The sequence below is a fragment of the Dendrobium catenatum genome, unplaced genomic scaffold (assembly GCF_001605985.2).
Source record: "Dendrobium catenatum unplaced genomic scaffold, ASM160598v2 fragScaff_scaffold_1680, whole genome shotgun sequence".
Taxonomy (NCBI): domain Eukaryota; kingdom Viridiplantae; phylum Streptophyta; class Magnoliopsida; order Asparagales; family Orchidaceae; genus Dendrobium; species Dendrobium catenatum.
The window spans coordinates 136,770-164,269 of NW_021320142.1; the positions used below are offsets into that span (position 1 = coordinate 136,770).

Below are 27,500 nucleotides of genomic sequence, written 5' to 3' on the forward strand. Positions count from 1 at the left end.
AACTTAAAACAAACTTTATTAAATAAACGCAACTGACCCAAAACTTAACAAAAGATGCTAGGAGATTTTAAAAGAAATAAAGAAACTTAAAAAGACGCTATCCTCAGACAACCGTCAGAGCGGGTTCCTCACATGCATCGAATTTGTAGGTTAAATAAGTAAAGTGCATAGAACTAGCAAACCGATGGTCCACCACTGCAAGATTGGTCCAATTCTTCAATAGACGCTTCAAATCAACTCTGATACGACACCCTAAAGTTGCTTCACTTGAGAAGAAGGATACAGATGGAGTGGCACTTGCGGAGAGACGAAAGATGTTAGAAGCTCGAGAAGAAAGGGTGGAAAGAGCCCGCAGGATTTCCGGAGGGGATGAGAAACGAAGTTTGGAAAGAGCCCGCAGGTTAATAGCAAATATGCTCACAAATATCAACTCAACTGCCATTATTCATAACAACATCTCCAATTTATAGGCAAAGAAGAGGAATGCCAAAAGCCACATCATAATTGTTTACAAGCTCCCAAGCATTTTAGATCATAGGATTCCCAAATGTCCCTTTGGAAATCAGCCCAGGAGATTCTAGCAAAGAGCAGCAAAGAGGATGCCAAACGGACAAACCATTTCCAAGATAAGCTACAGGTTTCCAAGGCAGCAATTAAAAGCCCACGGATTCCAGCAAAGAGCAGCAAAGAGGATGCCAAACGGCATCATTAATTCCACGGTTTCCAGCGTCAGAGAATGCCAAAGGTTAGAGCCTAATTCAATATACCAAGGCAGCTTTTTAAAAGGAAAAAAAAGCTACGGTTTCCAACATCAGAGAATGCCAAAGGTTAAAGCCATTTCATTATACCAAGGCAGCTTTTCAAGAGATAAAGAAGAAAAGGGGAAGGGGAAGGGACAAGGCCACTCCAAAAGTAAACTTCATAATTATGTACCTTTTTGAGAATTAAAGAGCTACTAAACTTCAGCTCAAGCAACTTAGAGAATCAGCTCAAAACCAAATGCTCCAAAACAGCCAACCCGTGAACCACCATCAGCCAGGGACCAATCGAGCCAGCAAACCAAAGGTCTACCAAGCCATATGCACTACCTACCATGATCATTGGATGCTTTCCCATCATTGGATAGCTAAAAAAGAAAAGAAAATAAAATAGAAAACACAATATACGATTGTTCAAATAAAATAAAAAGTACATAATTCTTGATTTCATCAGAAGGCCTCCGTTTAATGTGACCAAACCATCTAAGGCGACTCTCTCTAATCTTATCTTCCACTGGAGCTACTCCAACCTTTTCACGTATATGCTCATTTCTTATCCTATCTCTACAGGTCAAGCCACTCATCCACCTAAGCATCCTCATCTCTGCAACACTTAACTTAGTATTATGCTTCTCTATTACGAACATTTTGAGTATACTCTAAAAATTTTTCGCGAGATGCTTTTGAAAAAGCAATGATTTTTGCCTACTCAAAAATTTATTTTGACATCTAAAAATAGTTTTAAATTCAATTAAAGCTTCAGAATGATATTTTATGTAATTTGTGATAATTTGGTTATGTTTGAAAATTATAATTTTTTTTATTCAGTAGTAATTCTATTGTCTACTATTGGGATATTTTTGACAATTTTTTAATTCATTCCAATTATCCTTTAATTAATGAAATGCATTGAAAAGTATGTTGTAAAGTGTTGTGATGTTACGCTGGTGTTAGTGGGCGACCGAGGTGGGATTCTATTATGCTGGTGAGATGTTATTACCTAAGTGTTGTTATGTCGGAGCTAATGGGCTACCGAGGTAGGATTCTGTTATGAAATGTTTGCTTATGATTCAATATATTCCAGTATATTTAATTGTATTTAATTTCCGTATATGATTCAGTATAGTGATCTCAGTTCTTTTGGTTTTGATTATTGATTTTTATTTTAGGCTACGATAGCCTACTGAGCCGTGTTAACTCATTACTGCTTTTACTTTTGTTTTCAGGCTCGAGGAAGGGTAAGGAGCGAGCTGAGTAGTTGGGATAGCAGGTTATGATTTATGATGTAGTTATATTTTATTAGTTTTGATTTTTGTAGGCTTGGCGTTTAATTTTTTGTTGTGCTCTTTGTTGCCAAGCACAGTTGTAAATAAATTTCATATTATATATGTTTTGAATGATATATAGAAAAATCATGTTGAGATTCAATTGTCTTTCGTTTTATATTGCATTTAATAGTGGCTCTTTGTAGTATATAAAGTAGAAGTTTTGTTTCAGTACTTCTCCAATCAGATCTCGGGGTTAGTCTTGCCATAATCGGATATGGTATGACCTGTGTGTTATTGGGCCATAACGGTTCGGGTTGTGACAAAATTTCAAGTTTTTCTACCCTGTTTGTTAGAACACTAAACTAACAAATATTTCCCTCATGTATAAGATTTGGAGTTCCCTTAAGTCTCTAAATGTCCTATACATATATTGTTAATGCTCATAACCAAATTCTAAGTTCTTCCACATTATTTGTTGGAACACAAAAAAACAACAAATATCCTTCTCATGCATATTGTTTTGAGATATCCAAAAGTTTCAAATACATTGTAGCATAAATCATTTGAACACAAAAATCAATGAATAATCCTTCCAAATATAGGACTCAAATCATACTTTCCTCCATTCACTTAGCCTAAATTAAGTGGATGACATCTCCTCTTTAAACACCAATTGTCCAAAGAGTATCTTTAATTCACAACTTGTAAGTCATGTCCCCTTCTCCTACCTTCTACAAACCAAAGGCGAAGAACATCTTCTCATTCACTCAACTCAAATTGAATGAATGAATATCATTTCTTTGAATACCAAATGCTCAAAGAAACTTCATGAATTTGCAACCTCAAAGTTGCATTTTTCCCCTTCTCCTACAACTCAAAATTGTAGGAGAACATCTAATCCTCCTCAGGTCGTGTATTATGAATTTTCTCAAAATCCTTAATACATCATGTTGTAAAATAATTGAACATAAGATCAAACCATGAGCTCTTCCTTTTCATTTGCTTAGCTACATATTATGCAAGTGAACATTTCCCTTTGAACATCATAATGTCCAAAAGGATGTTCATGAATTTGCAACCCTTAAAGTTACACTTCCTTTCCTTCACCCTAGGTTGGAGGAGTAAACTCCTCTCTAAACACCTAAAGGTTCAAAGAAATTCATGATAACTTGTAAGCACAAAACCATATGTCATCTCCTTGTATTTTCCCAACACGAATTGGGTGGATCATCGATTTTCTTTGAATACCAAGTTATTCAAAGAGACCCTTGAATTTGTAACTCATATGTTGCATTTTTCTGCTCCCCCTCTTTGAACACCAAACGTTCAAAGGATTTTCATGAGTTGCAACCTCTAAGTTGTATTTCCTTTCATCGTCTTCTATAAGCCAAAATTATAAGAGAACATTCAAACATTCTTCCACTCTCCTAAACCAAAATTGGGAAAGTGTATATGTTCTCTTTGAACATCAAATGTTCAAAGAGCATTCATAAGTTTGCAACCCAAAATTACATCTTCTTTTCTCCTTCTACAACTCAGAAATTGTAGAAATTCATCTCATTCCACTAACCCAAGTTAGGTGGATGAATATCCCCTTCTTTGAACATCAAATGCGCAAATAAATTCTTTCACTTTGTAACCTCCAAGTTGCATTTTCTCATATATTCTCTACAAACCAAAATTGTAGAGAAATTACCCTTTCTACAACCCAAAAGTAGGGTTGTAAATGAACCGAGCCGAGCCGATTATGTGAGTGTTCATGTTTGTGTTTGTTTATTATTAGCTTGTTCAAGTTCGGTTCATGTTTGATTCGAGCTTTATTGTTGGTGTTCATGTTTGGTTCGTTTAAATTAATGGTGTTCATGTTTGGTTCGTGTTTGATTTGTTTAGTGTTTATCGAACCTTAAATAAACAAGCCTTAACGAGTTCTGTTCGTGAACATATTTAGTGAATTTTTTTAAACTATCAAACAAGCATGTTCATAAACAAATCTAACGAGTATTCTTGAGATGTCAAATAAGCAAGATCTAACGATGTAATATAATAAATTAGCAATGGTAATGAAATTAAAGCTGCAACATATATTATAATATTTAATTACTTTAAAATTTATTAATTAAAATAATTATATAATTGTGTTATAATAAATTAAAATATTTATATTATATATGTATCAATTTTATAATTAAATATTAATCAAGTTTTTGTCGAGCTTATTCATGAGTTCTGAATTGAACACGAATCGAGCTTATTGTCGAGCATGTTCACGAGCTTCAAATGATATTGTTCGTGAACATAAATGAACCGAACACATTAGTGTTCAAGCTTGGTTATTTAAGGATCAAGTATTAAAAATGTTGTTCAAATTTGTTTGTTTAGTTAGTTAAACGATCACAAACGAGATTTAATCGAACCAGACAATGAATAGCTCATCGAACATTTGGTTCGCTTGCAGCCCTACCCAAAAGTTGTATGAAACTCTTACTCATTCAACTCATGCTGAGTGAACCAAACCTATACCAAATCACCTATTTGTTGAATCAAATTTAACAAGTAGTTCATACCAAATCATTTAGTCGGTGAACCAAAATCAACAAATTATTCTATGTCAAGCAAAATAGACAAATTCCTAGCTTTGTTTCATTCTCTTAACTCAAATTAGGTGAATGGGTTCCTCTCTTTGGATACATGAAAGTTAAAAGAATCATTGATGTGTAGCCCAAATCTACACATCATTCTCTTATATTTGTTTTATCTAAATTTAGCAAATTAAATATCTACCAACAACAACAACAACGACATCAAGCCTTTTCCCCACTACATGGGGTTGGCTACATGAATCCTTTTTCACCATTGTGTCCTGTTAAAAGTCAAATTCTCATTTAAATCTAATAAAAAAGATCATTTCTAATATTTTCTAACCAAGTCTTTTTAGGTCTACATTTACCTTTCTTAACATAAGTAAAATCTAATACCTTAACTTTTCTAACCGGGTCATCAAAAGGCCTCCATTTAATGTGACCAAACCATTTAAGGCGACTCTCTCTAATCTTATCTTCCGCTTGAGCTACTCCAACCTTTTCACATATATGCTTAATTCGTATCCTATCTCTATGGGTAAAGCCACTCATCCACCTAAGCATCCTCTTCTCTGCAACACTTAATTTTGTTATGCTTCTCTTTTAATGGCCAGCATTCGACATCATAAAGCATTGCAGGTCTCACCACAATCTTATAGCATTTTTTCTTAAATTTGAGGGGGAATTTTCTATCGCACATGTAGGCTTCGAATATTCGGCCCCGGACTGCCCATCGTGCTGATTTGCTTGCTTTTTCTTTGGCGAGGGAGTTTTAACGGAATAAGTTCCGGGGTAAATTTTGAAAGGCAGATGGGTTTGTAGATAAGACACTACCTAGATATTTTGCCCTCATTTTGCGAGGACTTTATGATATGAGTTCTGGTTTCCTATAGGCGCAAGCCTCTATAGTTAATTACCCCTCTCGATCACGAGAGTGAACTTTCGATTAAGGCTAGTAATCAATCAGATACGTATGATATACGTGGTATTTGGCATATAGTAGCAGCAATGAGCTTTTGAGATTTGAAGGGTTGGGTTTGAATTTGAGTATTTGGAAAGGTTTGGAAAGTTTGATATTTAAAATAGGAATTTCACCATCTTGCACTTAAAGCAGATGGTGGGGTAATAGATGATAGACCCGATCAAGATCCCATGGTTCAGTCGTCCTGGGCCATCGTGGTCCCTGGTCTACTTAGTCAAAGGAGGTAGTCGACCCAACCTAACAGAAGGATCCTTGTCGGCAGCCATGGGTTTCTTCGTCCAAGGGGACCTTGTAGACCTGAGGGAAATATTTGTCTAAGGGGACAAATTTTAATCCAACTTAGCTAACAGGGGGCTTTGTGCCCTATCGATTATATCTTATTGATTCATATCTCAAGGACTTGATGTCAATAAGGAGCGTATTGTCTCTGGCCATAACCGGTATTTCATGGTGCCATTTGACGGCAACCACTCGGTTCAGAGGGCCCCGGGTCATAACCTTTTATCCTGCAGTGCCATTTAGCGGTAGAACCGCCGGTTAGAGGACACGTACCACGTCCTTATTGGCAGGAGATTATTTGAGAATGGATCCTAGTGATATTTTCGACTAGGCATTAACTCTTTGTGAGCTAAAGTAGACTTTAATTTATCAACCTCGGCAAACTGTTGCGGAGGGTGTATGGGTTTTGCTTTAAGTGTTGACGAATTTATTTCAATTTTAAATATCTGGATTTGGGATTTTGGAATTTTCTGAGAATTTTGGACTTTGTGGATATTTGAGGTGGCATTTAAAAATGTCTGAAATTAACCCCTTTGGTTGAGATTTTCATTCAACACGGCCATCATCGGGATGTGGGGTCATTCATTAACTAAATCTTGTCGACCTTATCAACTTGTCGATATGGAATCTGGTTTCGTAGGCTTCATGCTTTTGTTTGTGAATTTTCTTTACTAAAGGCCTTGAAGGTCTAATATAAATATATAAAATAAATATTCCGGTCAAATTCATGATTGCATATTTATTCGATGGTTCGAACCCTGTCTACTTCTATTTTCATGCTTAAGAGGATTGGGTTTCGTAGACTTCATGCCTTTGTTAGTGAATTCTCTTGATTATAGACCTTGAAGGCCTAATATAAATGTATTAAAACAAATACACCGGTCGCCACAACTATGTATTTGTTTGAGAGTTCGAACCCTGTCGACTTCTATTAATCCGTATAGAAGGATTAGGTTCGAACTTGAATTCACTTATCAACCCGCACATCATCCCTAGGCGTCACGTGTGTACCAATGACACCCTCGTCGTTGCCCATACGAGTTGAGATTGTATTTTTTTATTTATAGTACCTATGTGTATACAATTTATGGTGCACGTGCAGGGGTATTTTAAGATATTTGTAAACGTCTTCTGCCCGCTTGCATGGATATTGCAGGTCCGGTGGCGATGCGTTATAGATTGTAGACGCCTTCTGTCTGCTTACATAAGTGTTGCAGATCCGGTGGCGTGGCGTTGTAGATTGTAGACGCGTTCTGTCTGCTTGTATAAGTGTTGCAGATCCGGTGGCGGTGCATTGTAGATTATAGATGCCTTCTATCTGTTTGCATAAGTGTTGCAGATCCGGTGGCGGTATGGTCTTGGTGTTGACTCCCCTTTTCTCATTCACCGGGAGGGGTTTCCTTGAAATTCGTGGTTGCTGCCTTGAAAGGAACTCTTTCTAAGATCTTCAGTGTAGTAGACTTGATATTTTTGATATTTGTGGATGCTAGAGTTGTTTCCTTCCTGAGTACAGGATCGAGAAGGAATTTTGGGACACTATGAAGTTTTGTTCAACTTTGCTCAAACATCTCTTCGATTCTGTTAGGTGTCCTTTTTGTACATCCAGTTGCCCTTGTACCCGGCGTACTTAAAGACCTTAATCACCATTATCGTAGGTGATATTTGTACTTGTGTCTACAGTGGTTCGATGTGCTACGATATACCCACTGTTGTTATCCACAAGTATTCATTGTTTATTTGCAGGGGACCGTTGTATCCACTGCGGCCTCCTGAAGGTGTTTGTAGAAGAGCCATTGTCGCCTTTATCATATTCACCTTTCACTAATCTCAGGTGGTGTGATGATTGTACTTGCTTGCAGGGGACGATCCTTTGCTACTGAATGCCGGTATTGCCATCTCAATCTACAGGCATTTGTAGGGATTGTTGTAGGAGTTCATGCATCGAGGTCTTATAACATACTTTGAGTCACTTTGACCGTACGAAAGCTCTTGTAATTTGAACTCCCTTGCACATGATTCAAGCTTTGTCCTTTGTATATGTTTGAGTCCGGGTTAAGTTTCATTCAGACTTCAATTCATCAAGTTTGCAAGTCCCCATTTAATGTCGTATTGTCTGAGTTCAAGTACGAGTTCTATGTTCGGGTCCCCTGATGTTGCACAGTTCGAGTTCCAAATACAAGTTCAAGTGCTTATCAAGAGTCTTCTGAAGTTCTTGCAAGTTCAATTGAATACACAATTTGGTTTGAATTTGATTCAAGTCTGATTTTATTTTATTTGAGTTTGAACTTTAGAAATCATTTAGGTTTTGTTCAGGTCCTTTGCTTGTGTTCAATCAAGTTCAAAAGTCCACAATTTATTGTTCATTGGAGTCCATCTTTTGTTTTTTTGAGTGCAAAATAGGTCCAAGTAGAGTATGTTTTCACCCGAAATTTCGGCACCCTCCCGCTGTCTCCCATATTTAGGGGAAAATTACGGAAAATTGGGCCTTTCCCACCACGCGCAATAAAGGCATGCATTGTAGGTACCCTCTTTCGAGGACACCGTGATCGTGTAAAGTCTTTGTCCCACCACGTGTAATAAAGGCGTGCATGGGTCTTCGGTACCTGTTGCAAGAGAAAAAGCAGTTGTTTCCTCGCAGGTACAGAGCCGCGTACAGGTACTTAAGAGTTGTCTTGGCCATGCTAAGAAAAGCGTGCACCAGGCTTACCCGGCCTCGTCATATGCATCGCACCGGGTTACCTCCTACCACACTCAATAAATGCGTGCATAGATGGTTTGCCGGCTCGTTGCACACGCCGAGGACAGGATTTTGGGGGCTGAGGGGTCGCTCGCCTACCTTGTCGTAGGCGTCGCACCAGGTTCCCTCCTAGCACGCTCAATAAAAGCGTGCATAGGTGGTTTGCCGGCCCGACACACTTGTCGAGGCAGGAGGGCGAGGTGTTGCACCGGCTTCCCTCCTACCACGCTCAATAAAGGCGTGCATAGGTGGTTTGCGGGCCCGACATGCTTGTTGAGGCAAGAGGGCACGAAAATCAAAGCAACACATCTTTTTTTTAATAATAATAATAATTATTATTAATATTATCATTACTGTTTTATTTAATAACAATAATAATAATAATAATATAAAAATTTCCCTCCCCCTCAAATCCTTCTCTATTCACGGGATTTGGCCACAGGAGCGCGTGAAAGGGGGAGGTAGCCACCTTCACAGTGAGCTCCCATTGATGCTTCTGATCAAATGGTAAGGGAAAGTCGTAGAAGGCGCAAGGTCGGACGGCGTGAGGGGTGGAGGAAGCGGCGTATGGGAGAAAGTTACTTTCACTGCCCGCGAGCCCTTGTTCTTGCTTGCGAACAAGATGTCGTGACTTCCAATCGGGAGGGAAGAGAAAGTCTTCGGAGGAGCGACATCGAATAGTCAAGAAGGAGCTAAAGTGGCGAGCTCCACTTCTTTCTTCCGATCAAAATGCGTAACTTCCGTTCCAACAGGATGGGAAGTCATTGGAGATGGAGCGAGGTTCGGTCGACCGCAAAGGAGTGGGGTTGAACAACTACGAAGAGTGAAGTAGCGACACTTGCAGTCTCTACACCTTCGCAGTGAGCGGAGCTCCGATCGAGAGCAGAGAAGCGTATACGAGGAAGAGAGGGATTGGGATCGTGAAAAAGCCCGAAGGCCTCCTTTTCGTGGCCATTTAACGACGCGAGCTCTTCGTGCAGAGTCATGGCGAATGCGACGTCGATCGTGCGAGGACCGTGGGAAGAGCAGCGACGACGTGCGACAGGCAGAGCAGGTATGGGATTTGATTTTGATTTTCTCTTTTTTTTTTTGTTTTGGTGCAGGGGTCAACAGCACAACAAGCCTGATGCATTCCTCCACTTCAACCATCCAACTTGAATTATGCTGATAATATCTCCATCTATTTCACCATCACTCTACACAATAGATCCATGATATCTAAAACGTGTACTCTTATTAATGACTTGATCGCCCAAAGTCACAATCCCCTCACTAGGTCTTTTGCTACTAAAATTAGACTCTATATATTCAGTTTTAGATCTACTCAAGCGAAAACCTTTAGACTCTAAGGTTGATCTCCATAATTCAAGTTTACCTTCAACTCTCTCTAGTCTTATCAACAAGAAGAATATCAACAGCAAAAAGCGTACACCAAAGGTACATCCTCTTGCAAATGTCTAGTGAGAACATTCATGACTAAAGCAAAAAGATATGGGCTTAAGGTTGATCCTTGATATAATCCAACCGAAATAGGAAAATACTTGGTCAAACCACCTTGTGTTTGAACACAAGTAATAGCTCTTGCATACATATCTTTAATGATTTGAATATAAGCACTATTAGCTCTTTTTTTTCAAGAACTCTCCATAGCACTTCTCTTGGAATTTTATCATATGCTTTCTCTAAATCAATAAATATCATATGTAAATCCTCCTTATTCTCTCTATATTTTTTCATCAAACCTCTCAATAAATGTATGACTTCCATAGTAGACCTACCCGGTATGAATCCAAATTGATTTTGAAAAACTTTAGTATCACGCCGTAACCTACGCTCCATAACTCGCTCCCATAGTTTTAAAGTATGACACATTAACTTAATTCCTCTATAATTTGCACACTCATGTACATCACCTTTATTCTTAAAATTAGGAATTAAAACACTCATTCTCTACTCATCTGACATCTTTTTAGTTTACAAAACCGAATTAAGAAGTTTAGTAAGCCAAGAAACTTCTTCATCTTCTAAGCATTCCACATCTCTATTGGAATATCATCATGTCCAATAGCTTTTCCACACTTCATTTTCTTTAAAGTCTCTCTAATTTCAGTTTTACTGATACGCTGATAGAAACAAAAAACTTTATTTTTATTTAGGATGCTAAAGTCACTAAATTCAATCGTATTTTCATATTCTTCATTAAAAGTTTAGCAAAGTATCTCATCCACCTTTATTGAATATCATCTTCTAAGAAAAGTACTTTGTTATTTTCATCCTTAATACACTTTACTTGAACTAAATCCTTACTACTATCTCTTTGTTCGGCTAACTTATACATATATTTTTCTCTCTCCTTAGAATCTAATCTATTATATAAATCATTAAAAGCTAAGTTCTTTGCATCACAAATAGCTTTCTTAGATTCCTTACGAGCTTATTTATAGTTTTTTTCAATTATCAGAATTTTTACATCTAAATCAATTTTTATAACAAGTTTTCTTATTTTTAATTTTTTTTTACACATTTGGATTCCACTACCAACTATTTTTTTTCTATTATGAGATTTTTCCTTCGAAACTCCAAGCACATCTTTTGCAATATTCTTATATCACTAGCTGATTTTTCCAACATAACATTAGCATCCTCATGCACAAACAAAATCTTTTGCAATTAAATATCTATCATTGAACATAAAAGTTCAATAATAATTCTTCTTGATTTATAACCTCAAAGTTTCAAATCTTCTTTACCTATTGAATCAAAATTAATTGGTGACCCATCTTTCTTCTCCAACCTTTTAAGTTGTAGGGGATTTCCCTCTCTTTAATTCCAAAAGTTAAAGAGAATCCTCTCTCTCTAGCTCCAAAAGCTAAGGAGAATTTTCTAGCATTTTGCTCAAAAACTACATGTTGGGTTTCTAAATCTCCTATTAAGGAGAATATTCCAACACTGAGCAAGTAATAAATATCTCAATTAAATTCATAAGACAAAGAAAGAAGAAACATTATGCATGTTACTTTCTTATAACATTGCTGAAATTTTTTTCAGAAGAAATTACAATAAAAGTCATAAATCTACCTTTGGATATGCATATTCTGTATGACATCCTAAATGTTCATTATTAATTAATCTTTTCATATAATCATAACTTTTCCTTTAATTCTCATATGCATGGTAGTATAGAATAGTTAGTCTTAATTTTATACATCCATCCCGGAAGTATCAATATTTTTTGTACTGATCAGGTACACAATCAAATTTGGCCAAACATTTCATTTCATTTATCCGAAGAGTCATTTATCAATTGCTCCGAGGAGCCCTTTATCATTTTTACTCTGAAGAGCCCTTTATCATTTGGTACTCCGGATCATCATGTGCATTCAATCATTCAATGTTTAACATAGGAATATTAAATCATTCATGAATTATATATGTTTGTCTAATATTATTTAATGCTCAATTATTCTCATGAAATATTACATGTTAACAACTAAATGAATCTAAAGGGAATGCGTGCTTGTTGCAGTATGAATTATAAATAAATAACATAAAACTTTCTAACTAAAAGAAAATATTAAAGCATATGAAATTTTTACATTTAAAAAGAAAACTTATGAAATTAAAAGAGACATAAATATCTACTTCAAAACTCAACCTAACATTCTACGACGCCGCTTACGCTCGAAGTGTTCCTTTAACCAACACCTAAGTTTAAGTGTAAAAGCAAAGCATTAATATTAACTTCTTAATCATGATACCCTCTACAATTTCATTAAATAAATAATTAACTTTTTATTTTCGGATTTAATAAATCCTTAAATTTTAAATTCCCAAGTTTTGTAATTTTTCATATTTTTCTACTTTCTATTTCATTCAAATAGCCTAACCTAATTAAAAATAATTTTAAATTTTGGTTATCCCTAAAACCCCTAAAATTGGAAACATAATTTTTCAGAAATTCCAATTTAATTGCATGTCAAAACTTCCCCATAATTCATTGAATAATTAGGGTTTTCTATTTTCGGATTATTTTAAATTTTTTTTTTTCAAAAAACTCTATTTTCTAACAAAAAAATCCTCCTAAGATCATTTAGAACAATAATCATGAAAGAATTTTCTTAAAAATCCAAGAATACGAAAAACCCTAATTTCTCCAAACTCAATTTTTTTGGGAAACTTGAAATTTCATGGCTAAGATAGGATAGGAGTAGCTCCAGTGGAAGATAAGATAGGAGAGAGTCATCTTAGATGGTTTGGTCACATTAAACGAAGGACTTATGTTAAGAATGGTAGAGGTAGACCCAAAAAAACTTGGTTATAAAATATTAGAAATTATCTTTCTTTATTAGATTTAAATGAGAATTTGACTTTTAACATGATACAATGGCAAAAAGGATTCATGTAGCCGACCCCACGTAGTGGGATAAAGGCTTGATGTTGTTGTTGTTGTTGTGGGACCCTAGAAATTTCTCCTAAAGAAATCTTTACAAAAATTATTAAATCTCTTAATTAAAACATACATTAACTTTCCCTTAGTCTTCCTCTTGAATTTTCCCCAAGGAATTTGCCAGAAAACTGCCTCCACCGTCGCCCAAGAACCTTGCCCGTCACCCCTTAGTCCGCCTCCCTTGCGTTCGGCCAAACGAGAATGAGAAGGTACCGAATCACTTCGGTCCCTTAAGGGGCTTTGGATGGTTAGGGAGAAAAAGAAAAGGTCTTATTTACCCTCGTAAGCCTTAGGTATATTTAGCACCAAAAAGGACTATTAAGTAAATAATCATTTCATATATAAAGCTTTGATGATTTTTAATTCCAATTTGGTATGAAATTTACCCTACATTCTTTATATCAATTCGCTCAACTTTTTGCGTATAATTTTATAAAAATTAATTGCGTCAAATTCCGACAACTTTTAAAAATTTGTCTAATTTCGTCGCGGCGCATCGAAATGTGTGCAACGCTTACGATCGACATTTTTTCAGGTTTTATAAAAGGGGGTGCAAATAAATTATAAACATAAAAATGTTTGCATTACATGTGCTCCTTAAAACTCTTCAAGTGATGTGGCCAATAGGGTAGAAGCAAGTGTTTGACACTTTAAGTGCTAAACAAAATTTTGGACATGATATATTTATTATATGAATTGCTTTTTGACTCTATCTTGGCTTTCAGTCTTTTATATTTTAACATGTATTTGATAGAATTATGAGTTGTATTAAACTTGTGGGGTTTACATTAAAAGAAGAGGTAGATCAAGAAGGATATACCTCTAGAATGTGAAGCCTAAAGATCTACCTGGATTTTGAAGCCTGAAGACCCCCGCAAGTAGAGTATATAAACAAATATTTAACTGTGTTGTATAATGGAAGTCAACTCAGCTGTCATGTTTGATTGTAATAACTGAGACTTTATTTACATTTTGTCTTAGTTAATTTATATTTTTAAGCAAGTATTGATTTTTTACCGGGTACGCAATAGAAATGTATGTTTTTCTTATATTTCTTTCTTGTTTTTCTTGGGGATTGCTTGGACATGTGAATGCGGTAGGCTCTTAGGATAAAACTAAGACTTTTACATGTTAAAAATGTAAACAATCTAAAATCAATTTAGGCTCCATGATTTTCAAATAACAAAGAAAAATTAGGAGCCAAGTTTTCTAAAAACTTAAAATGATCATACATAGCCCAATGTGTCGCATATAAAAAGCCATCACTTAAGGACTAGATAACAAACATCTATTTTCTTTGCTAGTCAGCATGTGCATATCCTTCATGGTCAAGCATCTTGGCCTCAAAGTCAAGTTGTAAGTCCTATCTTCTAAACAAAAACAGCCTCCTTACTCTTCTATGCATTGAGATTGGAAATTATGGTTTTAAAAGAGATTAGATGGGTTTAGTTGGTAGCCCTTTCCAGGTCGGACAATAAATCCAGAGGTCGAGCTGGCTATGTCTCATGTGAGGTTTAGTTTGTAAGTTCATTGCGTTTGTAAGACTTAGGGTCAAGGTACTACCTTTCAATAGTACTCATCTTAGTTCTAGAGTTCGAGACAATGGCTGATTCCAATCACCATACATGCCCTCATCTTTCGGACAATTCCTCGAACATATGTTGTTTGAATTTAAGCCCCATCATTTTAATGAAAATGTCAACTTAAATAAAAATTAAATTCTAAAATGTAAAGCTCAACATAGGATAGTCCGAGCACCTCTGAGATTTCTCAAACTCAAGTGCTCCTACTTCATTCCTTTGGCTCTCATTCCAAAATCTGATTTTAAGTTCACCCTTCCATCATTTGAAATTCCTAAATGCCAAAACTCTTTAAAACAAAATTTCATGGATTTTAAAATCAAATTTTAACCAACATTTTGATGACTCTCAAAGAAAATAAAATCACTAATTTAATCAAAAAAATTCTCAAGCACCAAAAGTTTGAGATGGCAAGCCCCTATGGGGATATTCTCTATTAGTGTTCGACCCTACCAATACCCATAGGTTCAGAAGGATGAAATTAAGAGACTAATTTAGAAGATATTGGAGGCCTAGATCATTCATCCCATTGTTAGTCCCTTCTACAATCCTATGTTATTGGTGAAGAAGGATGGTAGTTTGAAGGATTTTGTTTAGATTATCAGGCTCTAAATAAGGAAACGATTTTGGATAAGTTTCTTATACCAATCATTGATGAGTTGATGGATGAGTTTTATCGGGCAGTGATATTCTCTAAGATTGATCTAAAATCAATATACCATCATATGAAAATGTGGCCCATTGACATCCACAAAATTGCTTTCAAGACTCATAAAGGCACTATGAGTTTTTAGTGATGCCTTATGGGCTTACCAACGCCCCAGCTACCTTACAGACGCTTATAAATAAGGTATTTTAGCCCTACCTCCGCAAGTTTGTATTGGTTTTCTTTGATGTCATTTTGGTGTATAGTCTGTATGAGGCAGAGCATGTGGAGCACTTGAGAGTAGTGTGAGTGACATTGAAGGAGCATCAATTGTATGCTAATTTGAAGAAGTGTTCCTTTGCACAACAAAGGGTGGAGTATTTGGGACATGAGGTGTCCAAATCAAGAGTAGTTGAAAATCTTTCCGAGATAGAGGCTATGTTGGAGTGGCCCTTACCCAAAACCCTGAAGGAGTTGAGAGGTTCTTTGGACTCACAGGGTACTACAGGAAGTTTTTGAGGGGATACAATTCTGTAGCATGGTCGTTGACAGAGAAATTGAAGAAGGATAGTTTCAAATGGGGAGTGGCAGCCACCCAGGCATTTGAGCAGCTGAAGAAAGTAATGACGAGTGTCCCTTTGTTAACACTACCAGATTTTAGCCAACCATTTATAGTATAGACTATGGATTGGAAGTTCTCATGCAGAGTTAGATGCCCATAGCTTATTTTAGCTAGGTGTTGACTGCTAGGGCAAGGCTAAAATCAGTGCATGAAAGATCACTGATGGCGATAGTGTTGGCAATACAGAAGTGGCGACCTTACCTGTTGGGAGGACACTTCATAATCAAGACCTATAGAAGGAGTTTAAAGTTCCTATTAGAGCAGTGGATGGTGATAGAGGAGTATTAGCAGTGTCTTTTCAAGTTGTTCAGTTATGACTTCAAGATTCATTGCAAGCCCGAGCTAGAAAATAATGTTGCATATACTCTCTCTAGGCGTAGTAAAGACCCATAGGTTATGGCTCTATCTGTTCGCATGATGATGGATTGGGTTGCTTCGAAGCATGAGAGCGAGCAGGATGAAGAGCAGAATAAGATCAAGGGAGACTCACTACAGGATAAGGATAGCCAAGGATAGCCATCCTAGTTACTCTTTGATGGGTCAAAAGCTGTTATGTCAGGGACGGTTTGTGCTCTCGAGGACATCGCCACACATCCCTCTCATGTTGCAGGAGTTTCATAGCACAACTATTGGGAGACATTCAAGCATTCAGAAGGCATATCATAGATTCAAAGTGGAGATATACTTGGTGGGCATGCGAAAGGATGGAGTGGAGTTGATGGCAAGTTGTGATGTATGCCAGAGACACAAATACCTTGCTATGGCTCCAGATGGTCTTCTACAGCCTTTGACTTTACCCGAGCAGGTGTGGGAAGAGGTGACTATAGAGACTTCATTGAAGGACTACCTAGATCTAAAGGGTTCACTGTGATCCTAGTGGTGGTGGATAGATTGAGCAAATATGCTCATTTTATTCTCTTACGTCACCCACACACCGCGGTGTCAGTGATAGCCACATTCATTAAAGAGGTGGTCCATTTGCATGGCATACCTGAAGCCATTATGTCCGATCGAGACAAGGTCTTCCTAAGTCACTTTTAGAGTGAGTTATTCAAGATGCAATGGACTATCCGGATGGCCAAACAGAGGTGGTTAATCGCAGTGTGGAGACTTTTCTTTGTTACTTTGTATCAAATAACAAAAGATGTGGGCTAAGTGGTTAGCCTGGGCGGAATATTGGTATAACACTTCATATCATACAGCAACCCAGACAATGTTGTTTAAAATCCTGTAGGGGAGGGATCCTCCTCATTTAATACATTATGGGCATGGCAACACACTAGTATTATTAGTGGAGCAATACATGGCAGAAAGGGATCAGATTTTGGCATAATTGAAGGAATATCTATAGAGAGCACAACAAATAATGAAAAAGTAGGTAGATTGACACAAGAGAGACGTGCAGTTTGAGGTAGGGAACAAGGTTTATCTGAAGATTCGACCATATGTAGAAGACTTTGGCTCGACGATGAGGTAGTGGAACACATTGGCGCATTGGCATATCACCTACGGTTTCCACCGACCTCAGCCATTCATCTTGTATTTCATGTATTGCAATTGAGATGAACCATTGGGAAACAACACACCCTCGCCCGTACTATCAGCCACTCTTAGAGGATATGAAGGTGTTATTGGAAACACTGGAGGTGAAAGGGATACGCCAAGGAGACAAGGGGTTCATGGAGGTGTTGATCAAGTGAAAGGATTTGTCAGAGTATGAGGCAACCTGAGAGCCTTACAGTACCATCCAGAAGTAGTTTCTCTTTCCACCTGGAGGATAAGGTGACTTTTTGGGAGGGGGCTAGTGATGCAGCAGCTACCAAGGTGGGCAGCAACCCAAGTGCTTAGGTGGGGCCCATGACCTCCTTTATCACCTACAGGAAAAGAGGTTTTGGGGGAAACTCTTTTTATAAAGATATTAGGGTTTATGTTTGGAATTTTATTTGTTGCAACAGTTTTTTGTGGGAGTTTTTTGGGTTCCTAATGGTTGCTAGGAATTGTGGGAGAAACGATTCACCTCTCGAATAGTGAATCAACTTGTTTTTTTTTTTTTTTTTTTGCTTGGAGATTAGTAATTACAGCCCCTTGGTGCTATTGCTGGATTTAATTGAAATAATTGTGTTGTTTTTTATATTTTTATGTGTTGTTTTTTATATTGAGATTAGGTGGGGCACATGACCTCCTTTATCACCTACAGGAAAGAGGCTTTGGGGAACTCTTTTTATAAAGATATTAGGGTTTATGTTTGGAATTTTATTTGTTGCAACAGTTTTTTGTGGGAGTTTTTTTGGGTTCCTAATGGTGCTAGGAATTGTGGCACCTCTCGAATAGTGAATCAATTTTTTTTTTTTTTTTTTGCTTGGAGATTAGTAATTACAGCCCCTTGGTGCTATTGCTGGACTTAATTGAAATAATTGTGTTGTTTTTAATATTTTTATGTGTTGTTTTGGTCATCAAATCCTATTAGATATTTAGATAAAATGCTACCTAATAATTGTGCCTTTAATGAAGATTTTATGATATTATTTGAGATTTCCTCCTAATAAAAGATTGTGTGGTAAATTAACCCTCTCAATTCTGAGAAAGAACTTCAATTTAAGGCTAAATCAGTAGGTATTATGATGCTTGTTTTAGGAGCACCAATTTGGATTAGGTTAAGAAAGATATATCATTTTTTGGTTTAGAGCGGATGATGGTACAACCTCAATCAAGACTTTATGGTTGTCATTTTCATTTATCATTGGCTTTAGTCTATTTATTCAGCAGATATAATCGACACAATCTAACTAAATGTCATTGTCTAGGACCATTTGTTGCATCATCCAAAGAAACCTCATATAGATTTAAGGGGGGAAGCTTCTCGAAAATGGCCAATTTTAAGTCATTCCTTGCTAACAAAGGGCTTTATGCACTATCTAGTACATCTTATTGCCCACTGCAATTAGGCTCAACCATTTAGGAACATTCGAACATGGGTCGTAACTATAATATAAAGACAATATTGCAATCAGGCTAACCACCTAATCAAGGGATATTAGTCACGTTCTTACTAGCATGAGATTTTTTAATATGGTTATATGGATACACTTTATATGATATTTGCTCTGTGAGTTTTGGTCAAATTTAAATTTGTCATCATTAAAAAATTAATATGAATGATGGATAAATGGATGTTCTAAGTGCTAAACAACAGATTTTGGGATGTTTTGTGGCCAAGAAATGCTTAGCAAATGGTGGCCCAATCTTAATCAGCTTAGCTTCGAATACTAAGCTCAACATGATTTTTGAACAGTAAGAAAACGGAAGTGTAAGTTATGAAATATTAATTTAAATTGTTTTGAGTGTTGGAACCATGCCTAGAGTCCTAACTTTAGTACCGGACAACAAAACTTTAAAGGGACATGAGAGCGCAATTTTATCAAACGGCATTGAAGGCCTTTACATGGTATTTAATGGTAGGGATAATGATTGTGGTTTCGTTTGGGATGGCTTTCGTATTGCTTCTTAAAACAGCTTTTTAGTATAAAAAGTAAATTTTTTGTACTAAAAAGCTGCTTTAAGAAACTGTAAAAATTCATCCCAAACGAAGCCTATGAAGTGTGGACGCCTCTAGAGGGCCTTTGTAGCATGTTGAATATCAAGTTTAGCAATTACAATAATACACATAGTATTAAAAATAAAAGGGCCATTCTACCGCACCTTTCCCATTACTTTTTCCTCTTCCCTTCTGAAATTTTATTTTTTGCAACAGAGGACGAACCGCTTACAACAAGAGGAGGCTCTTTTCAAGGACATCGGTAGATTTACAACTGGAAATTCACTTCATTTTGCATCAAATAGAGAGCTCCAAAGAATGGAATATGACTGATCGATGTTAACTGAGATCGTTGATTTAACGAGGTTGCATGAACTACACTAACTTAGATACACAGCAATTGTTCATTTACGGCTCACTTCATAGCAATTTAACCATACGAGACGCAGTGTGTTTGACAGCAGGAAATTCTGCTTTTGTAACTGCTTATATTCTGATTGTTTTCAGATGTATGAAGGGAATAATGTGAGGTTCTTTTATACTTATTTTATAAACTGTACTGGTCATCCAATAACTCTGTAGTAAAGGCTTGTTCGTTTGTATCTTCTTGTTTGGTTATTTCATTGACATTTGGAAATGGAAAATGGCTTCTCCATAGTGTTAAACAAAGGCAATTTTGTGTAAAATCTTTTTTTTTTTTTAATTTGCAAATGTAAAACGGCAACCTTCTGATGACCGGTTAGGAGAGTATATGTATTAGATTTGGACTATATTCAGAATGGTAGAGATAGACCTAAAAAAAATTGGGTATAAAATATTTTTTTATTAGATTTAAATGTGTATTGGAATACAACGAAGAAAAAGAATTTATATAGATGGCCCGATGTAGTAGAATTAAGGTTTTATGTTGTTGTTGTTTTTGTTGTAAAATTATCACCCAAATATTTATATTTATAATAATATCACCAAAATTTTCAAGAACATAACAGAAGTATTTACTTTTATTTTGTTAATGATTTATTGTATTATGTGCAGATGCATGTAAATTTTAGTTCATTTTAAAGCTTTAGGTGATATTTTGATAAAGAAGAAGATTTTGATGATATTATTTCTTGTCAATTGAAGTGGGACTAATAATTATGTTGGAAACCCAGATGTCTTGATAATAGCTTGCATTATTGTCAACTTGAAATATGAAGTTATTTATTTTGACTTGAGGATGTTTTGTTCTATGTATGTTCGGGTACATGTGTAGGTTATATATATATAATAGGCTTGAAGGTCTAATAGTTACATTTGTATATATATTTTGAATTTTTGTTTGTTGTTTATATATATATATATATATATATATGTGCACATACTTGATTGAATTTAAGAAATGCGGAGTAAAAAGAATATAGTGTGTTAAAAAAATTTGAAGTTGAAGTAAAATGAATATAATGTGAAGTTAAATGACAGGTAGTTGGTTGTAGTGAGCGGCGACATCGTAGTCAGCTCACGGTGAAAAAAAAATTTAGCTAAAAATAGACAAATTTATAAGATATTAAAAATGAATTAGAGTTAACAAGAATTCATTAAAATTCTATATAATATTCTTTTTTCATCAAATCAAGCCTAAAATTTGAAATACTCTCTTTTTTTTTTCAACAAATCAAGCTCCCTTATTATTTTTAACTGCAACAAAATCAAACAACCCTTACTATTTTTAAATGCAAGAGCAAAATTATGGATGTTGGTCTATAATTTTAAATAAATTGGTGATACAATATGAACTTTTAGGATGATCTAATTTGATGAATAGCAAGATAACTTATAATGCTCCTTTTAAAAGGTAATATTTTTTTGCATATTTTTTTTTTTAACTAAATCAATTGAATTTTTTTTTTTTTTTTTTTGATCTTTTCATGCACATTAAAAAAATTATCATTAAATATGAATGCTTTGTATTTGCATATTTGATGATTTTATCTAATCTATTAGACCTTAGCATTTATGCCTGCATTTGTAGACTCGACTGCGCGCAACTCGCCCGCCGTGCTTGTGCCCTTGTGCTCGACCCCTAGGTCACCGGCCATCTCTCTGTAGGGAGCAGGCGCCTTTGCGCACGCTATAGTGACGTCTACATTCTTGACGACCTAGATGACGATGTTGATTTCTCGGTACGGTTCGTTTTCCATAAACTTTTGTTTTTAACCATCGTTGTCATCGTCTCCACCGCCTTCCTCTCAAGCTGCCTCGCCTGCCGTGCTTGTTCCTTCGTTGCCGTCCGTTCATGCAGCGATCATCCCTCTGGCGGCTCGTCTCGAGATCGGAGCGCCTCCATCTGCTAGCAGGCGTTCATTGATCATTTGTGGAATTTGTTGGGGTCTGTTGGCTTCCGGATGTCGGTGGGCTTCAATTACCCTATTTTCTCCATTTCTTCGCTGTTCATCTACTTCACTTGAGGTGGAATTTTGAATCAGTCGCTAGCTTATTTGCCGCCTCCGATGATGGCACTCCCTTCCTGATCGGGAGTCACTGCAGTTCGACGACGTTGGGTCTGAATTAACAGTGGGAGCTCGCTCTTCTCAAAGGTAAACATCGTCTTGTGATGCAACTACTTGTTGAAGTGGATGATTATTAGTAGTTTTTTTTTTTTTTTTTTTTTTTTTTTTTTTTTTTGTAATTATACTAGTACTCTGAATTGGATGAGGCCTCTCAATATTTTTCGAATTTGTCATGCTACTATTCTCTTTTGGCAATTTATTATAATTATTGCTTCTATGCTCATTTCATTATCTGATTATAATATTTTATTAAAAAAATGCACCAGTGTTTGTTGATGGTTTCAACTCAATTAGGGTGTCAATTTTTGACGCGACCCAAAATCCGACTCGGAAAAATCCGGGTTCGGGTCAACCTGTTGTGAAACGGGTCAGGTTCGGGTTCAATAAACTGTCCCGTTTCAAAAATGGGTCGGATTCGGTTTGACCCGGGCCACCCGGCAACCCGAAAATGACCCGAAATTAACCTGAAAATCCTCTGCCCGAGTCTGCTGCTCGCCCTGCCCAAAGCGTCAGTTGTCAAGTCATTAGTCGTGTCAACGCCTGCGCGGTGCACGTCCCGAAGCGTCGAGACAGTCGAGTCTCGCGTGTGCGCGCCTGCGCGTCCTGAACCGGCATGCTACCGAAGCATCGCGCCATCGCGTCGACTTCGTTGAGTCGCGTCGCGTGTTGCCGCTGTAGCCTGCCGGCCCTACTACTGCTGCTGCTGCTCTACCACTGCTCCACCGCTGCCGCTACGCCGCTAGGAGTAGCGACCGAAAACTCAGGCGTTTGAGTTTTTTTTTTTTTTTTTAAATCCGGGTTGGGTCGTGTCAACTCGGCAACTCACACGGGTCGGGTTCGGGTTGACCCGTTTAGAGCCGGGTCAATTCGGGTTCGACCCGAACCCAACCCGCTAACTCGAATTGACACCCCTAAACTCAATGCAATGAGCAAATGGAATTAAACTAATATAAATCAGAGTATTATAAATAAACGTGGAATAAATAGTTATTGAAACATGATGGTGCATATGTAATAATAAATGACATTTCTATAATTTGGGGTAATTTGGGATGGTTTTCTTACTGTTTTATAAATCTGCTTTTTAATACAAAACTTAAATTCAAAATAGGATAAAAACAAAGATCTAAAGTTGTCCCAAACGAAACGTTTACATTGTCACCAAAACTAAATCTCATAGGAATCAAGAATGAATCTCACTTTGCTTGTTAAACTTAAGAAATGAATAGGTTGGGAGTCTATGAATCCATAAAAGAAACCTTACTGTTTATAATCAACACAAAGGACCAAAAAAATCAAGAAATGTTTTATGAACTGACTCCACCTTAATGGATGTATTATTTGTAAAAAAATAAGTAGACGCTGGCTGCTTATCCAGCTATGCTATAAACTAAATGAACTCAAATTGCAATTACTGTAATCAAACAGATAACTCTGACTTTGAAATTAGAATACCATCACTATCTGCATAAAGCCATTCTCCATCATGGATTACTGTACCCCAAACATTAACAGGGACATGTTTGTCTCCATGGCCCTTCTTGCTTGATTTCAATGGATTGGAACCCAAAGCCCTAACCCCGATGTCGCAGGCATTGATTTCATCGACATCTCTTATGCAGCCATTGACCAGGATACCAGCCCAACCCATATTTTGAGCTAGCTGACCAAGGTTACCTCCAACTAAGGCACATCTTGTGCTCCCTCCGCCGTCGATGACAAGAACTCTACCATCACCAGGGCTCTCAAGCATGTCTCTCACCAAAACATTGTCCTCAAATACTTTGAGTGTCACAATTGGGCCTGAGAAAGCCCTGCATTGTCCATAAATTTGGAAGATTGGCTGAAGAACTCGAACATCGCCTTTTATTACGAGGGCCTGGTTCGTATCGCATATTTCAGAGGTTGCTAAGCAAGCCATCTGGAAGCCACCAAAGCAACAATTCAGTCAAATCATGTGTGTATGTTTGAGTTGCATGATTGCGGATCATTTTTTTACTAAAAAGCTACTTAAAAAGTAATAAGAAAGTCATCCCAAACGAAGCCTAAACCTCACATGCCATGCATGCAAATGGTTTGTAAGAGATGGAGTTGAAAAAAATTTCAAACCCACCTCAACAATGCAAATCCATTTTGTCTGTGAGCATACTCTGAAATTTCTCTGTACTGATGAATTTAACTGAATACAAAATTCAATTATTTCATTCTAGAATATAAGTAGCCCAGATTAATAAGAAATGGATGATAATAATGAGAACTGAAATTATATATTAGAGGTATTGAAACGATAAATAAATCATTAAAGATCTTACAGAGTTCCAAAATTAAAAAGAATGCGTATGCAATTATAGTAATAGACTGATCCAAATAACCATTGTTTCATTTAAATGTCAGTTATTAATCTTTTTAAAGCTATGTAGAGCTTCAAGTGGAGTAACTTCCTTGCATATAATTATAAAAAAGGCAGCATTCATCAACCAAATCTTTTAAAGTGTACAGTTGATATGATTGTCCTAGAATGAGAAGTATATAATGAACTACCTGACCTGGGAATAAATTCTATTTTATTTTTTTATTATTATTTTGGAATTGATATTTGAGTTATTTTAAATCTTTTAAATTATCAATTTATTAGCAATATTTTGATAGATTCATTTTAGCGATATCATAAGATTGATCAACAATTCAAGGTTTTCAAAATGAGATAAGACATGAAACCAAAATAAGTATAGGTTCATGCCTTCATGGTTTAGAGGTTCAAAACTGATTGAACCGGATGACATAATAAATATTAAAATTATTCAAATATAATACAAATTACATAATAATTGAAATTTTTAAAACTAAATATATAATTGTCCTCGAATGAGAAGTATATAATGAGAAGCATATGCTATCTCTGGACTTTTCGCATAATATGGATGTATTAATATTAAATATAGTTTATAATAAGAATAATATTAAATATAATATATAAAACTTATAATAGAAAAATAAAAATCTTATGTTATTAACTTTTATAATATCCATTCCAACAGCCCATATTTGCAGCCTCGTTTAATTTTGCAACCTAACTCATCATCTAGTATTCATACAGTTTTTTAGTCCCACATTATAAATGAGTTTTAAGTAGTTGTATTTATATAATACAAAGCAACGAGCCTAGTCGTGTGAGGCGGCAACTAATATCCTTGTCGAATATGCTTGCGAATGCTTTTGAATGAATTTTTAAAAGATTTAATAGAACTAAAACATACTATTAAAAATTTTAGTAAAATAAAATTTAATAGTTTAAGCTCAATAAACTTAACAAGGTCCTCAATGAACTACTCATTAGGCACAAAATAAGCTTTAAATTAATGATGCATCAAAGTCTCTAGTTCGAACCAGCCGATTCTACAAAATTGGGATCAATTTGGTAGATTTTTGGTCAAACAGGCAATTCAAACAAGTTCGAATTCGGTTTCGAACAGGACCAAACCAACAACTTGATTACATCATTGATCGAACTGACTAGTCCACTCTAGTTTTCAAAACACTAAAAGCAATTTTGTTAACATGTTAGTAGTTAGTAATTAATAATTTCTATAAATATTAAAATTTTGAATCGGGCATGTCAATTTTTTAACATGAAGAAAACTTTTTTGGTCGATGTAAAGACTTTTTCTTCACCTCCAATAATATTTTGACCTTGCTAAAGTATAAGACAAATAATTATAATAGAAGTTATCTCCTAATACTCTGAGGTTTTCTTTTCTAGTGATTAATTTCCATTCTCTCTTTCTTATTCTATTTCTTCTTCTAGGTTTTCTAGTATTGCTTGAAAGTAAGATTGTAATTGGTCAAATTTGCCACAATCTAATATTTGCTGAATACATGAAGTTCAATCAAATGCATGATTTCCTTAATCTTTAATTCTAGCTGTTAATTTATGGTGACAGCCAAAAATGATTCCTGAATTGGTTGACAGTGTCTTAGCTTATCATCAAAGATAATCAATAGCATGATAGTTTGCGTCCTTCAAATTTTGTATGATTTTGATCATTCTATCATGTCTGCCCTGGTTTGATCTTTTGATTTGATTCTTTGCATTCTCTTTTAGAGTCACCGTGCTAATTTAAGAATTTGTAAGAGGATATTGAGTCTCCTGGCAACTAATACAGATATCACTTCTCAACATGGTTGTGGCATGAGATGAAGCTTCCTCATCTAAAATGCCTGACCTAATTGACATGGTGATATATTTTAAGGACCTCACTACCTAAGCATAGATCACTTTGAGGAACCCCTACCACAATCGAGGCTATGACCGGCCGTCTTGCACCAAGCATGGTTTGCATGGACACATGTCAGAGTTAGGTTTATAGTAGTTCACTTAGTTCCAACACTTCGTTTAGTAGTTTCCATGGCACAAAACCAATAGTGGTGCGGGATAAGACAATAGTACCAAAAGTAATAGAGATAGTTCAAGCAGTTCAGTCAACCCTCACTCGTGTTCATCCAACTCTCTCTCACCCATAGAGGAAGATGGTTGCAAAAACTAAGCTCTCTCCCTCATGCTTTCATGCTCTCACAACTCTCACTCCCCAAAAAAATAAAAAATAAAAAACTCTCACTCCCCAAAAGATTCCTTGAGCCATCCACATTGGAGGCTCTTTATATCCAATTAGTTGAGTTTACTCAAGTACAATCTAGTTCCCTAGACTTCACCTCTAACTTAAAAAGAAAAGCCAGGATAACTAAGAATAGCAGACTACAACATGTTACATGTAATGTAAGGGTGTCAATAAATAACTCGACCCGCCAGCCCAACTAGAAAAATTCGGGCTCAGGTTGACCCATTTAATAAACAGGTGGATTAGGATTAACTCACCAACCTGATTTTGACCCGAAAAAGACCTTAGCCTTTCCTGTGCTTTATATTTCTTCATCAGCATTATTGCCATCTTCTTGATGGAGAGTTTTTGCTTGGTCTATGCTTTCATCTAATAAAAGCAGGTAAAAGCAACATCCACAAATAAAAAGCTTTGAAGTAATTCTAGCTTTGACGTGCACGGAGAAATTGTCAAAACTAAACATTATGCACAGAGAAATTGTCAAATCTGAACATTTGGCACCAGTTGAAGTCCCATCTCAACAATGAAGGATATTATATTATCCTATTCTTTGAAAGATCCTTCAAAGAGAAGAAAATTAGGAAACTAAATATACACCCAAAATCTTGGGCCGAGCCGAGTTCAAGTTAACTCAACAAGTCCATCAGATCAAACCTGTTGAACACAAGGTTTCATCGGCCATAGGGTCGATCGACTTGAAGAAATTGCCAATGATATGATGAACTCAACACTAAGATCAACTAACCTCCGACCCAAGATAGGACTACATAAAGCATAATTCAGATAGCAAAGCAACTCAACCCCAGCTGCGGACTAGGCAGGATCGCCCATAACTACCCCTTATTTGAAAACTAAATGCAATTGAAAAGGTAAAACTAGATGATATATATTTTTACAAGTCT

General features: G+C 36.2%; 2 protein-coding genes across 4 annotated transcripts in view; one reads left to right on the forward strand and one right to left on the reverse strand.

Moving 5' to 3' along the window:
* LOC110104895 (sodium/hydrogen exchanger 6) overlaps positions 1-20,102 on the forward strand; it is a 68,348-nt gene extending 48,246 nt beyond the window's left edge. For 2 of the 3 annotated variants that reach the window (XM_028701363.1, XM_020834178.2), the window contains one exon: positions 19,650-20,102. In XM_028701363.1, coding sequence (XP_028557196.1) covers positions 19,650-19,699 — 50 coding nt within the window. In that variant the 3' untranslated portion in view covers positions 19,700-20,102. Of the gene's footprint in view, positions 1-1,984; positions 2,029-19,649 lie in introns of all 3 variants that reach the window. The other variant, XM_028701362.1, reaches the window with a different exon arrangement.
* Positions 20,103-23,168: 3,066 nt separating this feature from the next.
* The window catches only part of LOC110104922 (putative 4-hydroxy-4-methyl-2-oxoglutarate aldolase 3), a 5,048-nt gene continuing 716 nt past the window's right edge, over positions 23,169-27,500 (reverse strand). The window contains exon 2 of the mRNA XM_020834221.2: positions 23,169-23,903. Within this exon, the coding sequence (XP_020689880.1) occupies positions 23,403-23,903 (501 nt within the window). The 3' untranslated portion in view covers positions 23,169-23,402. The remainder of the gene's footprint in view (positions 23,904-27,500) is intronic.